The sequence below is a fragment of the Arvicola amphibius genome, chromosome 3 (genome assembly GCF_903992535.2).
Source record: "Arvicola amphibius chromosome 3, mArvAmp1.2, whole genome shotgun sequence".
NCBI classification, from domain to species: domain Eukaryota; kingdom Metazoa; phylum Chordata; class Mammalia; order Rodentia; family Cricetidae; genus Arvicola; species Arvicola amphibius.
The window spans coordinates 113,067,972-113,085,008 of NC_052049.1; the positions used below are offsets into that span (position 1 = coordinate 113,067,972).

The following is a 17,037-nucleotide window of genomic DNA, read 5'->3' on the forward strand; positions in this document are numbered from 1 at the left end:
TGGAAGGCAGAGGCAGCTGGATCTCTGTGAGTTCGAGGCCAGCCTGGTCTACAGAGTTCCAGGACAGTTAGGGCTACACAGAGAAACCCTGTCTCAAAGAACAAATGCAAAACAAAAGTAGAAGTGGCTGAGGAGATGGCCTAGTAGTTAAGAGCACATGCCGCCCTTCCTGAGGACCTGAGTTCAGTTTCCGGCACACACAGCAGGTGGATAAATCCTGATATAATCTTTTTTTAAAAGCAGGGTCTTACTATATAACCTTAGCTGTCCTGGAACTCACTATGTAGACCAGTTCGAGACCATCTACCTCTTCCTTCTGAATGCTGGAACTAAAGGTGTGTGCCACCATGCCCAGCTATAATCTGTTTTTGAATGTTAGTAAACCTTATTACGTTCATCTAAATGGGTATTTTTTTATAGAGTTTTGACAAGGGTATAATGCTAATGTAGCCATTGTGGATTTGATGAGAAGCACTCCCCTGCCCCATGGAGTTATATGTTATATGTGTTATAGGTGTGGTTACCATCTGGTGGTACCATGAGAGATAACTGGTTCACAGAGCTTCTGGCCTACTTGGTGGATTAACCCACAGATGCGTTAATAACTGGATGCTATTGTTGGGAGGTGGTAGAAAACAGGAGGTGGCATTTAGTTGGAGGAAAGGGGGCATGCTCTGGGAGAGCAGACAGCTTCCTCGGCCGTGAGGTGAGCAGCTTTCCAGGCCTGTTCATTGCCTTGTATCTGCCTGTTACCAGCCTGAACGCAATGGACCTAGATCGCCGTGGACTGAAGCTTCTTAAATTGCGAGCCCAATAAAACCCCCTTTTGTTTCCTCAGTTAAAAAATATTTCTTAATTAATTACTCAATCAGTTAATGTGTTTGTGCATGTGGAGGTTAGAGGACAGCTTTGGGAGTCAGTTCCTACTGTCTGTCTCGTTGGAGGCGAGGTTTCTCTTTCTGTGCTGTATAGCATACCCCAGACTACCTGGGAGCTTCTGGCCCTGTCTCTGCCTTCAACCTCACTGCAGGCTTGCTGGGATTACAGATTTGCTTCTTATGTGGGTTCTGGGGCTTGGACTTAGGTCTTCTGGTTTGTGTGGCAAGTGCTTTTACTGGCTGAGTCATCTGCCTGGCTCTCTCCTCAGATGTTCTCTACAAGTGATAAAAAGTGACCAGTATAGTAACTCAAATGCTTATCAAAATGTAGAAGACTTATATCATTCCAGAAAGTTCTCAAACTTCCCCTGCCTCTCTAATCAATCCTCACCTCCCAATCCTCCGTGAACAAACATTTAACACACGATTTTCCCCACCAAAAACATTCTTTTTGTTTTCTTCTTCTGTGCATTTGGTCTAGCCTTGAACTTGTTATGTACCCAGGTTGGCCTTGACCTCTCTGTAGTCCAAGCAGACCACCAACTTGTAATCCTCCGCCCTGTTTTCCACGTGCCTCTTACCTCCAACTCTGGGTGAAACTCCCAATTTTATTCAAGATTCTAGAACCTATTCTATAACCTTATATAAATGGAATCAAAGAGTTATATACTTCTGTGTATCTTGCTAATTTTGCTAAGCATGTTTTTGAGATTCACCCAAATGGTATCATCAGTCTATCTGTTTTTATTGCTGAATACTATTTATTGTAAGAATATTTGATAGCATACTCATCTATCTTGTGTTGACGGGCCCCTGGGGTTTTTCTGGTTAGGGATATCAATGAACAAAGCTGCTATTAATATTTTCTGGGAGATCTCCTTCTGGTATAAGACTCCATTTCTCTTGGGTAAATACCTTGGGGTAGAATTGGGGTAGAATTGGTTGTAGGTTTATACAAGACAGTGTTAGGCATTTCCCCAAAGAGGCCATGTGGAATAGTTTCTCAGCATCTGACCTAAGTAAAGCTGTCTTCCACCGGAACAATTGTGAGAGCCACATTCACATTCCCTGGATGAGCAGCGAGGATGGTGCCCGAGGAGGTCTAGCTTCTCACCTGGTCTTCTGCTCCTCCCAGCAGTCAAGATTTAAGAGGTGGTGGCCCCCGACCCCTGCAGCAGCCACACCCCATCCACCTGTCCCTTCTTTTCCTTTCCGGAATTCTACCTATTTTTTTTTAAGGACCAAATTCAAAAGTCACAAATGTAATTGATTACCGAGCCACGCCGCCAAATACTCTTTAGATGGTCCAGACTCAAGTGCCTTCTACTTTGCATATCTAGAATATCAAATGAGAAGCATTTTAAGATCCCCTCTTCCCTTTCCCCTTCCTTTGTCCTCTCTTTCTATGTTAGCCAGGATATCCCACAGTCTAGGTGCTCTTCAAATGCTTAGCCCCAAACACACAGCTGAGGCTGACTTTGGCCCGCTCCTCCGGCCCCCACCTCCTGAGAGCTGGGGTTACAGCAGCACCGAGGATGGAACCCAGGGCCTTCTGCATGCTTGGCAAGCCCACTACCAACCCAACTGCATCCCTAGCCCATAGGAAGGAAGCATTTAATACATTTTCCCCTTAGTAGGACCCTGACAGAAACTTTTGAGTAAACAAATGCTTTGTTTGAACAATCCTAAAAGCTAAATTATACGTTCTTCCTTGCTTCACAGTATGCTGACTTGATCTAATGTTGAAAATAGCAGGTGATTTTGCTTGTGCTTGTTTTTTTTTTCTTTGCCTAGGGATACTGGAAAATATGTTTTATGGATAGTCAGTGCAGGCCATGTCTTTATGTCTCCTGCGCCACCACTGAGTTTCCTGCCTGCAGAGGTCTGAATATCCTCCAGCTACCTCTGTAGACAGTTGGGACAGGTGGCACCTTGAACGCTGAGGTCATGGTACACATTTAAAGGCAATCAAGGCTCTTCTCTGGAATAGTTTAAGGGAAAAACCAGAGTCGTTGAACATTTCCTTGTAATCCTCAGAAGTTCTTTCTTTCTGTTTCTTTGTTTCATTTGCCAAGGCACACACTATTCCTTATGCCTCCGGTTTTGATTGAAGCCCTGCACACTGTCATTATTATCTGTCGTTTTCTGCTAACAGGTTCAGCTCTTGGCCTCCTTCCTCACCCAGGGCGGGGAACAGTGAGTGACTTGAAGCCTCCCTCTTCTGTTGACTGGAAGGAACTGGCATTGCCAAGCACAATGCCAAGAACTTGACCTGAACTGAGGAATGGGATCCGGGCAGCCGTGCCCCTCAGAGCAGGGCTGACTGCCAGCTCTAGGGGCATCTGGTGACTGGGGAGGGATTCCTCTTCTAGGGACAACAGGCTCTCTATTCGGCTAAGTGGCTCCTGCCCCGGTTCCTCACCTGCTGTGTTTAGTGTGCCTCAGTCGCTAACTCCACCCTCTCACTGAATTTTGCAATCTGCTGTCTGTTTAACCTCCCCATGTCCCTCTCTCTCCTTCTGGAACTGCGTTACTTGGCCAAGCTGAAAGCCGGCCAAGATGAAGTTTCCTTTAACTTTATTCACAGCTGCGTTTTCAGAGCCTTCTGACCTACCTACGGAAAAGGCTGCATTTTACTACCACGTAAATGCCTCTTCAGCAGCCTAGAGTTTTCCGTTTGGGCTGCTCAGAAAGACCTAGAGGCTTGTGAAAGAGCCAGCCACTCTTCCTGAAACACTCACCTCAGTAACACATGGGTGCTGGCTTGCAGCTGACCTCCCTCAGGGCAGCCCCTGGGCTCCCCGGTTTAATGAGTAGGTTTGTCCACCCATTCTTGCTCCACCTCTCTCCCATGCTTTTCTCTTTTCTTCAGTTCTATAATTCCCCTCTCTTCAGGTGGAGTTTTGTCTCTTTTGTTTCATCACCCACTCGATAGGTCTTGTGCATGAACTTTGTCCCTAGCCCGATGTTTCTTTATTTTTCTACCCAACCTGGCCCTTGCTTCCTTTCCTAACACCCTTTGTTCCAGGGCTCAGCCAGAAGACCGTGAGTCACTAAAAAGTTTCTAGATAGCTAATCCAAGGATAAGGGCAACTTGAGTGTGTTCAGGGTACTACGCCCCATCTGGCTTACTTTAAAAAAATTAATTACATTTTAACTAGTCTGTGTGTGTGTGTGTGTGTGTGTGTGCATGTGCACATGTGTACCACAGCATACATGTGGAGGAGGTCGGAGGACAGCTTTCAGGTATTGATTTTCTCCTTCCACCACATGGGTTCCAGAGACAGGACTCAGGTGGCCAGGCTTGTTGGCTTGGTGGCACCAAGACTTAGGGAGTGGTCTCCGCCCACTTTGTAGCAGTATCTTTAGTCTCCTGTTTTGTCTGCTTGCTACTGTGTTGTTAATCTGTAACTCTTGCCTTTATCTCAACATTTGAGACTTCTAACATAGGTGGCTGTCCTAAAAATGGCAATCAAAACCCAGGGCACAGGGAAAGTTCTCCTTCCGAATGACTAATTCTTTGAGAGTTCACTGACTAAATTACCCATGTCAGCCTTTGTTTTGTGGACAGAGAACACATACAAGTCAGAAAGATTCCCATAGGCTGTGGGTGTAGCTCAATGCCAGAGCACTTACCTAGTAAACTCAAGGTCATGGGCTTAATCCCAAGTCTTGCCAAAGCTGGGTGATGGTATCACAAGTTCAAGGCCCAGCCTGGGCTACAACATGAGACTGCCTCAAACCGTAAAATAAAACTCAAAAAGATTCCGGGCAATTGCTTACCTCCGGGCTGTTACTCCCTTCACTTTTAAAGCAGTAGCCCTTCCTGGAGGGTTGTAGAGATGGAAGGATAGCCAGGAAAGTACTTTGCCAACTGTGCTGAGGTGGGGAAAAGAGCCGGAAGCTGTTTCTACCTGGGAAAGGATCTGGCCCGGAGATTGGTTTGGTTTCTCTCTGCTGAGTCTCAAGATGAACTGCCTGCATCAGAGGTGGGACTGGGTTCCCAGAGGGGCCTAAGGAACTCCCATTCTTTCTGGGGGTTATAGGGCCCCAAGGACTGGAATCACAACAAGCTACTTTCAGCGTTCACTTCCAAGGCAAGACTATATAACCTATTTTAAAAGGGCGTGTGTGGCTAAACCCAGAGTAGCCAGGGACATTTCAAACTGGCACCACCTCTTCTGGCTGCTTCGGAGGCCATCCGGAGGCCAGGCCGGAAAAGTAAGAGAGGACCTCAGAGTCTGAGACCTTTGCGCAGAGGGCTAGAGTGTTGAGGGCGGGAAGAGAGAACGGGAGGAGGGAGCTGGGTGCGGAGGCCCCACCTTTCATTCCTGCGCTGCTGCACCGGCTGGGGCGGGGTGAGTCACTGGCTGGCTCTGCTGTTCCCCCTCCCATAGTGAGGGATTCGGACCTCTCTGGGGAAAAACTGAGGTGCCTGCTCGTTCTGTCCTTGGCAGGGTGTTGGAGTCCTGGGTCTGCCGGGTCTGGCCTCTGGGGCCACGACTGGCTTTCCCTGATGTATGGTAAGAGCCCTGTGCGTGTGCTTCCACTTCTCCTGGGCTTACAGCTCACAGGTAAGAACTGGCAGGCTTCTAAAAGTTTTTTTTACCTTCACCGCTCACTCTATGTAAAGACAGAATTCGTGGCTCGAAGAAGTCTTAAGGGCTCTGTTGGGACCTCGAGACCCGGCTGAATTTCGTTCTAGTCCAGACTTCACGGAAACTTCAGTTCGGTGGGTTGCTTTGGGGCAGTACTTTGGGCAAACAGGTTTAGGTGTGTTTGGTCGCTCGTGATTCAGGCACAGACAGGGCTTTCTGATCTCAGGTTACACACCATCTTTGTGTGGCTGCTCTCAGCCTCTGGCTGCTGCCTCAATTTGGCTTTGGATTTCTGTGGGAGGATTTTGTCTGCTGACTCCCTGCAGCACCGTGGAGCAAACCTAGGAAGCAAGAACCCCGCTGTGGTTTTGAAGCTGCCCCAATGCACACACTGAACTTGTAAATACGCCACGTGGTGTAAGGTTCCAGGGGTGCAGGCCAGCGCAGCTGCTGGGGTGGATTAACCTGCAGGCTAGTAGCAATCCCAAGTCTACATGCTGGAAAACGTACCTGCTTAGAGACTTTTTTTATTTTTACATATATTTTATTGCTTGATCTTAGTACTCCATGTCTGACCAACGTTTGGAATTTTGTTTCTGACTTCCATCTTATTGGCTGAAGTTTGTAGTATCTGGCTATAGTTCCGAAGTTGGTACTGTGACTGAAGAAGTGAGAACACCAGGTAGTTTGTTGGGCAGAACTTTTAATTGGCCCTCGGGATGGGAGGGTCAAGGTGGTGTGTAGGTAGGAGTGTTGCAGACTTCAGGCGAAGTGAATTTGGAGGCTGGCTTATTTGGAAAGTGTCAGTGCTCACCGAGTATGCGCGCTCCGCTCGCTGTTAACCCCTTTCCTTCCCTTCCTTGCAGCCCTTTGTCCTACAAAAGCGGTGGAAATTTACACCTCCGGGGCCCTGGAGGCAGTCAATGGAACAGACGTTCGGTTAAAATGCACTTTCTCCAGCTTTGCCCCTGTGGGTGATGCCCTGACAGTGACGTGGAACTTCCGGCCTCGAGATGGGGGGCGTGAGCAGTTTGTAAGTGGATTCTTGTCACCTTCCAGCAGACCTTTGACTAGGATGCATTCAGGCAGTAATTCTTAACTTCGGGGCCAAAGGACCCTTTCACAGGGATTGTCTAAGACCATCAGAAAACAGATATTTACATTATGATTCGTAACAGTACCAAAATAATAGTTACAAAGTAGCAATGAAATAATTTTATAGTTGGGGGTCATCACAATATGAGAAACTGTATTAAAGGGTCACAGCATTAGGAAGGTTGAGAACCACTGTATTAAGGGCTTTTTTCTTGCTTTTTTTGTGTTGATCAGATGCCTAGGGTTAAGTTGGGAACCAGTTCTTGGGATAGAGAGTACTAGATCTGAGAAAAGGGAAGTTAAGAGAGTGTTCTGAGGAGCTAGCTGGACCATTAGTCAGATTTGCTGAGGCTTCTCTTCCACCCCCACCGTCTCAGCCTCCTGCCCCATACAGAGTGGGAGAGATCATCCTTTCTCCTCTATAGGTATTCTACTACCACGTGGATCCCTTCAGACCCATGAGTGGACGGTTCAAGGACCGGGTGGTCTGGGATGGCAACCCTGAGCGGTACGACGTCTCCATCATCCTCTGGAAGCTGCAGTTCGACGACAATGGGACATATACCTGCCAGGTGAAGAACCCACCTGACGTTGACGGTCTGGTGGGGTCCATCCGGCTCAGCGTGGTGCATACTGGTAGGTTTTGGGAAGTGAGAGCTGACAAAAAAGGGGCCATCTTTTGTGATGTTGTTGGAAGGGAGGGAGGGCCTACGGCTTCAGGGTTGGGAACTTCAGAGACTGAGGAGTCCTGGGTGAAAAAAACAAAGGCTTTGTTTGCTGGGGGAAAGAAACAAAGTAAGACAAAGAGATCTGAGGAATCTGTGACAAGAATGGCCTTGAGTTCCTGAAAGGGACAGGAAGCCACTCTGATAAAAAGACTCACAATAGGTCAGTTCATTCTCCCGTTTCTTCCAGATGCGTACTGAGTACCTGGTGTGCCAGGCACAATCTAAAGTGTTTGGCACACACTATCTCATTTAATCCGGGCACACTATCAATCAGGGTCGCCAGTGTTTACTCAGTGCCCCGGCTGTCAGGAGTTTACACGATACATTTTATTTATCTTTTTTAAATTATTATTTTATGTGCGTGGGTTGTTTGCTTGCATATATGTCTGTGCACTGCTTCAGTGCCTGCTGCTCATGGAGGCCAGAAGAGGGTGTCAGGCTCCCCGGAACTGGAGTTACAGAGAGTTGTTGAGTGCTGGGAATCTGACCCAGGTCCTTTGAAAAAGAAGCCAGTGCTCTTAACCGCTGAGCCCTCTCTCCAGATTTACCTTATTTGTTCTTTACACATCTCATGAGTCTGTTGTATATTTAGTGTCTCCCATTTTACTAACGAGGAAACTGGGGTTCACCAAGTGTAAGTCACTTCCCCAAATGCATATAGTTAGTAAATGCAGTCACTTGAGACTCAAGCCCAGCCATCTCAGACTCTTGAACTGCTCTCTAACTAGCAGATTGGGTTACCTGCACCACAGGGACAACCTGGAAGATGATGCCAGGTGACAAAGACCACAGTACTCCTGAGCTGAAGAACTGGGGTGGAGCCCTGGCTACTTGTGTTTGAGTTATACACACATTTTACTTTTGTTGTATGTACAGTGAGAATAAGAAGAGATTTTGGTGAGGACAAAATGGTGCAGTAAATTGGTGAGAGTCTTCCAAACTCTCAACTGTCCTGAAAATTTTAATAGCCACATGTACCCAGCACTTATTGTGGGCAGACACAATTTATAGGAATTGTTTCATTTTCTATAAGCACTCAAGAAATAGATATTGTTATGTCTTAACATAAGAGGAAACTGAGATTCGATAAAAATAAATAACCCAGGTCACAGAGTTAATAAGATAGAGCTAGCTCTCGTGTGTGTGTGTGTGTGTGTGTGTGTGTGTGTGTGTGTGTGTATGTTTGAGATGAAGTTTTGCTATTTGGTAAAAGATTTCTCTATGTAGTCCAGGCTGGCCTCAAACTTGAGATCCCCCTGCCTTAGCTTCTTAAGAGTTAAGATAGTGTGTGCTCTTAACTAACACACAGCATTGTTTAAAACATCTTTGTGTGTCAGGTGGTGTGACTATCTCCCATCACTATTACCTTGACAGTTTAAAGCCAGCTTTCTAGGCTCTACCAAGAGACAGCTGCATGGTCTACGCTCATCATCCGAGTACTATAGTCATGTGATATATTCAGACCTCAGTTGTTTGTGTTTTTTCTTTTCTGATAGGTGAAGCAAAAAACCCACAACCACAAAAACCAACAACCAAACAAACAAAGCCAGCAGAAACTAACAACGAAAACAACACAAAAGCCAGCAGTGGTTTAACATAGCAGGATCACTGTTTTATTGAGAGCCTACAGAAAGTTGTGGCTCTGTTCCCCTATTTTAAGAAATGGAGGAACACTTAAAGAGACTTCCCATTCTCTAAGTGTATTGGTGGTTTTTTTCACGTTTATCTGTGCACCACTTGTGTGCTTGGTGCTTGCAGAGGCCAGAAGAAGGCACTGGATCCCCTGGGACTTCTTTATCTTTCCTGATGGATTCTAGGTTGGGAGTTCCTGGCATAGACATTCTCTCCTGGCTCTTAGGGCTTATTGCTTTACTTGCCTGTCTTCCTGGACACACACACACACACACACACACACACACACACACACGGTACAGCGCCAGGAATAATGCTTGTAAACTTTCTTTTCCATCATAATGACAGGAACACAGTAGGCGCTTTGAAGCCTGACTAGACAAAGTGGGGATTAGGCTATGCAGGACTGAGTTGGACATCGTTCTACCTAGGTTAGCAGTAACTTGGAATTGTTGGGCAGTTTAACTGACTCAGTGGTTCTCAGCATTTGGGTGTCATCACCATCGCCTGGAAGACATGTCCAAACGCAGATGGCTGGATTTAGCCCCTAGTGCTTCTAGTCCAGCATGTTTGGGGTGGGGCCTGAGAATTTCACTTCAAAGCTCTCCAGCGGTGATGTCACCGCTTCTAAGAGTCACACTGGAGAAGCTCTGATATAGTCTGAGTAGGTTTCCCACTGCTGCCAAAGGCTACAACGTGATGTGCTGTTTTATTTCTAAAAGGAGGAGGAAGGAAGAGTCTGGTTAATGATGAGATGCATTTAAGTTGCCTTTAGTTTACACTTACCTAACAGCCCTGCCTTGTCTTTTTTCCTCACAGTGCCCTTCTCTGAGATCTTCTTCCTGGCTGTGGCCATTGGTTCTGCCTGTGCCGTGATGATCATAATAGTAATCGTGGTGGTCCTCTTCCAGCACTTCCGGAAAAAGCGATGGGCGAAAAGGGCTGATAAAGATGAGGGGATAAAATCGTAAGGCTGAGTGAGCACTGGCGGGAATGTCTGCTCATCCTCTTGGGCTCTTGGGCTTTTTCAGTGGGGCCAGATAGCTGTTGAACAGTTGTTTTTATTTCTGACCAGCTGTGTGGGAGGTTCCATTTCACCGGACCGATAAATTAGGACATGGGTAGTAACTTTACAAAAGACTTCTTAATGGGACTTAAGACGTGGCTCAGAGCTTAGATGCTCTTGCAGAGGGCCTGAGTTCGGTTCCCAGCACCCATGTCTGGTGGCTCGCAGCAGCTTGGGACCCCGGCTCCAGGGGGATGCAATGCCTCTGACCTCTGTGACCACCTGCACTTATGTGCACAAACCTGCATCCAGATAGACACGTATGCATACGTAAAAACAAAATGAATCTTTAAACAGTAACAATAGCAAAATCCAAAGGGTTTCTTAATTTTACAAGAGATCTCACCAAAGCATTTTGCTCTTGTGTGGGATTTTGGAGGCATGAGAAGTGCACAGGCGAGGCCTTAAGGAAGTCCTCTGTGGAGGGAGGCACAGTTGTAAGCGTTGCAGGGCGAGGCCCTCAGCAGTCACTGAACCAATCAGTGCTGCGTGTTTGCTCTGCTCAGTGTGACAGTAAGTGCTCAGCAAACATTTGGAAATTGAGATAAAATTTATAAGCTATAAAATTCACCCTTGGGATAGTGAGCTGGCTCAGCAGTTAAGAATGCTGCCTGCTCTCGCAGAGGACCTGGGTTTCGTTCCCAGCATCCATACAATAACTCACAGCTGCCTGTACACCAGATCCAGGAGATCTGATACTCTCTTTTGGCTTTTGTGAGCTCTGCACTTACATATTCACAGACAAAAATTCAAATAAAATAAAAATAAACAAACCTTTGAAAGAAAGTGCACCCGTTTAAATATACACATAATTGTGCAATAATCACCAGTTCTAGAACCTTTTAAGCATTTGTCCGGAAGGAACCCCCTATCTTCTGGCCATCCTTTCCTCCCAGCAGCGCAACAGCTACTCACCTGCTTTCTGTCTGTGTCGGTCTTGAGCGTGTAATATAAGTGGAGCCATAAAATACCGGACCTTTTGTATCTAGGCTCTTTCATGCAGTATGCTTTCAAAAGCTGCCAATGGTGTGAAATATTTACTACTTCATACTTTCTTTGTGTGTGCTGTGTGCATGTGGGTGCCCATTTGGAGGTAGAGGTACATACACACTGGGGTGGGGGGTCCTTCCTCTGTTGCTGTCTGTGATCTTTGAGACCTGGTCTCTCATTGAGCTTGGTGCTCGCTGATTGGCTAGACTGGCTGACTAGAAACCCTCTGGGATCCTCTGTCTCCACCTAAGGCTAAGGGTTCACCACCACACCTGAGGCTTTTACAGGGCACTGGGAGATCGGAACTTAGACCCCTGCGCAGCAACCAGTTACCCCAGTCATCTGGCTCCCTATCCCACTCCATTCTTTTTAACAGCGGTATGATATTCCACCATAATGGACATACCACATATTGTTTGTCAGTTCAGCTGATGGACATACAGTTGTTAATTTTTTTCTCCTTTTTTGGCTATCATAACTAATATCAATCACTATGAACAAACTCTACACAAATTTTTGTGTACACTTTCAATTCTCTCAATAATAAAGAGACATTGCCAAGTGGTTGGTAACAATTGAATTTTTGGAGGAATTGACAAACTGTTTTCCCGTAGCAGTCAATACATTCCTATCAGCAATATAAGGTCATTAGAATTTCTCCACATTCTCTCCAGCATTCACTCTTAATTACTGCCCTCTAGTGGACATGGGGTGTTGTCGCAGTGAAATTTTGATTGGCATCTTAGTACGGAAAGATCCTCATCCTCCTCCCACGTGTTTAGGGGCCTTTTATAGAGCATTTCTGGAAATGTATCTGTTCAGATAGTCTGCCCACCCTCAAATAGAGATGGATGTCTTCATATCGTTAAGCTGTAAGGACGCCTGACCCCTTTCAGTTACATTACCTGCAATTAAGACACAAAAGTTTTCAGTTTGGATAAAGTTCATTTCTTCTAAGAACATATTCTCAGTTACATTCTTTTTTTTTTTAAAAAAAGATTTATTTATTTATTATACATACAATGTTCTGCCTGCATGCATGCCTACAGGTCAGAAGTGAGCACCAGATCTCACTGCAGACGGTTGTGTGCCACCATGTGGCTGCTGGGAATTGAACACAGGACCTTTGGAAGAGCAGGCAGCACTATTAATCGCTGAGCCATCTCGCCAGCTCCCCTCAGTTACATCCTTACATTTATATATTTGGTGTATGTTGAGTAAAGTTTTGTATATAATTGAGAATCTCAATTTTTTTTTGCACATGGATTTATAAGTACCTCAGAATCATGTTTATTTTTAATTAGTAAATATTTACTGAAATTTGTGTAATTGACCATGAAGCCCCTTAGGAACCCACCGATGGCCTTCTTGTTTGAAGAGAATATAATCAATAAAGAGGATTTCTAGGCCAACCATAAAAAGGGGAGTGTAGGCCTTAAAAGTAAGATGACATGGTGAAGTAGAGGTGTGCACTTAAACTTCTGTCATACTGCATTAGATCCTAGAGGAATTCTCTCGGATTCTGAAGTGTCTGAGTTCGGACTCGTAGGTCACATGGGGTGTACATATAATCACTCACATGGCACTGGCAGTTAGCTCTCTAGCTAGAATGGACTTCAAGGTGTACGTACTTTTTCCGAAAGCATGGGGGTCAGGGCTGGGTACCTTACCTGATGCCACTCTGGGAACCTGCCGCCTTTGCTTCTTGCCTTGCTCATCTGACATTTGGCTTCTGTTCCTTTGTTACAGAAAAGAAGAGGAAAAACTCAAAGAAGAGACTCACAAGGTCTCCATTTATTTGGAAGATACAGACTAACACTGTGAGGTGAGGTCCCGTGTGTGTGATTTCTGTCTTCAGCTTGTCTGGCTGTTTAGCGCAATGACATTCCTGTTCAGAAGCAGAGGCCAGGCAGATTAGTTTCCTATTAGCTTCGTAGATGACTTCATAGAGACTTGTGCATATGATTAAGAAACCAGACCACTTCCTTTAAAGCTGAGAGAATCCTACTTTTTGAGGTTTGGGGGTTATATTAACCACCACCAGTAAAGAACTTCCATCATGTGAATAAATCATTCGTGTGTGTGTGTGTGTGTGTGTGTGTGTGTGTGTGTGTGCATGTGTGCTTGTGGGTGTGCATGCATGTGGAGACCAGATGACAACAAGGTGCCATCTACCTTGTGTTTTGTTTTGTCTTATTTTGTTTTGTGGCAGTCTCTCACTGGCCTGGGACTTGCTGTGTGAGCTAGGCTGTGTTTGTGGCAGTCTCTCACTGGTCTGGGACTTGCTGTGTGAGCTAGGCTGTGTTTGTGGCAGTCTCTCACTGGTCTGGGACTTGCTGTGTGAGCTAGGCTGTGTTTGTGGCAGTCTCTCACTGGCCTGGGACTTGCTGTGTGAGCTAGGCTGTGTGGCACCAAAGCTTCTCTCTGTCTCACCAGTGCTTGGCTTCTGAGGATGCGCTATCAGGCCCAGCCATTTACATGGGTTCTGGCGATTGAACTCAAGTGTTTATTCCTGTACGGCAAGCGTTTTATCAACTGAGTTCTCTCTCCAGCCCAATAAATCATTTTTAATGAAAAGATTAATATCTAATGATTTTGTTTTATTATAAAACATTTATGGCAAGATGGTAAGTGACCTAAGGATCAGAGAGATGGCTCAGTGGTTAAGAATGCTTCCTTCTCTTGCAGAGGTCCTGAGTTCAATTCTTAGCACCCACATGGTGCCCACAACCATCTACAATAGGTTCCAAGGGATCCAACACCCTCTTCTGGGCTCTTTGAACACAGCACACATGTGGTGCACATATAAGTATGCAGGCAAAATGTTCACAGAATAAAATAAATTAATTTGAATAAAGAGTAAAGAAAATTTAACAAACTAATGTCATCAAGTATAGCCTGCGGTCTCAGAAGATAAATCTTTAAACAAATTACAAAAAACTAGGAGGTAGTACTCAATTTAATTACAGCACTCAAGAGCAAGAGGCGGGAGGATATTTGTGAGTTCAAGGCCAGTCTGGTCTACAGAGTGAGTTCCAGGACAGCCAGGGCTACATAGACCGTGTCTGAAAAAACTAAAAATGGAGGTTGTAATTAAGATTTCGAATATGAACATGAGTGTGGAAATTAGGGAGTTATTAGGTTTTATTAGGTGTGTAATGGCATTATGGTTACAAAAGAAAACAGGTTTTTAAAAATGGATGTTATAATATGTACAGATAATTTAAAAAGTTCCATCATAAAACAAAGTAACAAATAATGTCAAAAAGAAAGGAAACGCTTTCAAAGTCGGCAATCCATGAATTCTACTGACTTCTCTGCTTTCCTTTATGTTGATTTATGTGATGGGGAAGGGGCTTGGGACGTAAACATGTGAGTGATCTATCAATCACCCGTGTCCATGTGAGGCTCTTAGAAAAGACACTGCCAGCGTGGTGGTACATGCCTACAATCCTAGCACTTGGGAGGCTGAGGCAGGAGGAATGTTGTGAGTTCTAGGCTAATCCTGGCTACACCCATGAGTGCCAGGCTAGCCAGAGCTGCACAGTAAGGTCCTATCTCAAGAAAAAGCACAGCGCACAAAAAAAGACATTGGATCTGAAAACCTTGTAATAAAGAGAAGGAAGTAAAGCCCATTGAAATTATAGTGGGAGAGTAAGCTTAAGAGTATTTCCATTAGGAGTGGATTATGGATGTCATGGGTATGTGACGGACACTGCCGGGTATTCCTCTTATACTCTTCTCAAGGACCTTATCCTTTTAAACTTCTGTATTCCAGGAGGCTGAGGATTTTCAAGGACAACATTAGTACCCCTTGAAGTCAATGGAAACTTCGCCAGTGATGACCTGTCACCCTACAAGCTCTGCAGCACAAACCTGCCTAGTTGAGCAACGCTCCTGCCGAGCAATTTAGGATTCATCCTGAGCAAACGCCACTAGACTCATGTGTACCTTCATTACTAGGGTCTTACCTAATTCCAGAGTGCAAATGTGTATCCGCTTCTGTGAACTGGAAGCTACATTTTTGTCTTTCCACATGCCTTATGGGGTATGACTCCTGAACTCCTATGTGTATGGGCATCAAAGGACAGAAAAATCAGCTGGCCTGCCTTCCAGGATATTTCTTCTCACATTTTAGTTTCTTTAGAACAATACAGAGGTATGCTAAGGGGTCTAGTGAGATGGCTGAACCTTTAGGAGCACTTGTGGCTCTTACAGGGGACTCCAGTTCTGTTCTTAGCATTCACATGGTGGCTCACAACCACCAGTAATTCCAGTTCTAGGGGGTGTGACACTCTCTTCTAGTGTCTACAGGTACTTCATGCTCATGGCACATGTACATACATGCAGGCAAAAACCCCATACGTAAAATAAAAATAAATAAAATCATAAAATGATGAGCTAAACCTCCCAGCCATTTTTGATTAACAGCAAAACCCAAACTCACACTGGATGTCTGTTTTTCATGGCTGTCCTTAAGTAATAGACACATCTTGTTTAACTGAATTTTTTCAGTATGCTAGGTTTATTGAACAATTAATCCCAGGTTTATAGGTGACAGTGTAAGTCTAAGCACAGTAACTACAAAAGGTCATGAGGACACCAGTAAACCAGCAAATGTTACCAGGAAGAATCACTCATCATCATTTTTATATTTATCTGTTTTTAGGCAAGTTCTTACTATGTGTCACTGGTTGGTCTAGAACTAGTTATGTAGAGCTGGTCTTAGAGTCAGAGAGCCCTCCCTCAGCTTTCAAGAGCTGGGATTGAAGATGGATCTCCATATCCAGCCGCACAGCAGGTTTGTACTGGGAACAGACAGCTCCACTTACTTCCTGTGTCTGCCTCTCTCAGCGGAACCCATGCTCCCATGCTCTTTGCAGACTGGAGTCCTAAGCAGTTAATTAGAAGACTTTGTGATATCATTGTATTATAACTTAAAAAAAATTAGACTTGTGAAGAAGGCCAACCCAAAGCAAATGACCATTCTGTAGTCTAACACAAGTGTGAGAACTGGACGAGATTATTTAAAGTTCTTTTGGTTTTAATTCACCTTATTTTAAAGAGAATTTGGCAGGGACCAAAGAAATACCAAAACTACTTAAATGTAATGAACCAATTTAATTTTCCCCCTTATTTTAGTATAAAGCAAACTTTTTAAATGGGCTATGGGAAAAAGGGGGATGGATTTCTCCTCTGCATCTAGTTACTTGGTGTGTGCACACAGTCACAACAGCATTGTTCGGAGAACACAGAACATTTAAAAGTTTAGGCCTGGGTGAATCTTTACAATGTGATGTTTTAGTCCTCATTAGGCTGGGCCACACAGATTATTTCTTTTAACAAACTGGAATTTCCAATAGATTGTATTCCTAGATACAGGGCCTTGACATTTTACCTAGTCTTTAAAGCAAATTGGCACAATTTACATTTGAATCTTGGTCCTTGAAATTCATTCCATTTCTCTCATTCTGCTTTTTATATTGCCTTTAAAAGTTTTTGTTCTCTCTCTCTCTCTCTCTCTCTCTCTCTCTCTCTCTCTCTCTCTCTCTCTCTCTCTCTCTCTCTCTCTCTGTTAATTAAGACAGGATCTGTTCTGTTTGTAACCTTGGCTCTTCTGGAACTGACTCAGCAGACCAAACTGACCTTGAACTCATAGAGATCCCACTGCCTCTGCCTCTCTAGTGCTGGGGTTTAAGGTGTGAGCTACCATCCTGGCCTAAAAACTTTCTGAAGCCACAAGTTAGACCTGTATTGTCTCCTGCTCTTCATAATTCGCCATTGTGACTATAACAACTGGATATTTCTTTAAATGATGCCTCATGTATGTTTTATATATGTAACAAAGTGGTTAAAAACTTCTCCAGCAAGCTTGCAATGTGTGTCTTATCTAAATACTCGTGGGGCATCACCGCCTTGTTCAATGTCTCCTTCCTAAGAGCACTTTTGTACTGTAACTTATTTTTTATTATGCTTGAAGCATTGTGTAAATAAACCCTTAGTAATAAAGAATTATGGATTTTGTTATTTGCTTATGTACAAATCTGCAA

General features: G+C 44.7%; 1 protein-coding gene across 1 annotated transcript; it reads left to right on the forward strand.

Moving 5' to 3' along the window:
• Positions 1–5,155: 5,155 nt before the first annotated feature.
• Positions 5,156–16,999, forward strand: Mpzl2 (myelin protein zero like 2). The gene is made up of 6 exons (XM_038323804.1): positions 5,156–5,452; positions 6,343–6,509; positions 6,997–7,207; positions 9,751–9,898; positions 12,737–12,812; positions 14,766–16,999. Exons 1-5 carry the CDS (start codon positions 5,395–5,397, stop codon positions 12,801–12,803), a joined length of 651 nt encoding a protein of 216 aa, XP_038179732.1. The 5' UTR covers positions 5,156–5,394; the 3' UTR covers positions 12,804–12,812; positions 14,766–16,999.
• The last annotated feature ends 38 nt before the right edge of the window (positions 17,000–17,037 follow it).

What these genes read in the sequence shown, in the direction of transcription:
- Mpzl2 (XM_038323804.1), top strand. Translation starts at nt 5,395, where the DNA reads ATGTATGGTAAGAGCCCTGTGCGTGTGCTTCCACTTCTCCTGGGCTTA. An exon ending in GCTCAGCGTGGTGCATACTG is followed by an intron (nt 7,208 to 9,750) that starts GTAGGTTTTGGG and finishes TTTTCCTCACAG; the next exon opens with TGCCCTTCTCTGAGATCTTC. An exon ending in AAAGATGAGGGGATAAAATC is followed by an intron (nt 9,899 to 12,736) that starts GTAAGGCTGAGT and finishes CCTTTGTTACAG; the next exon opens with AAAAGAAGAGGAAAAACTCA.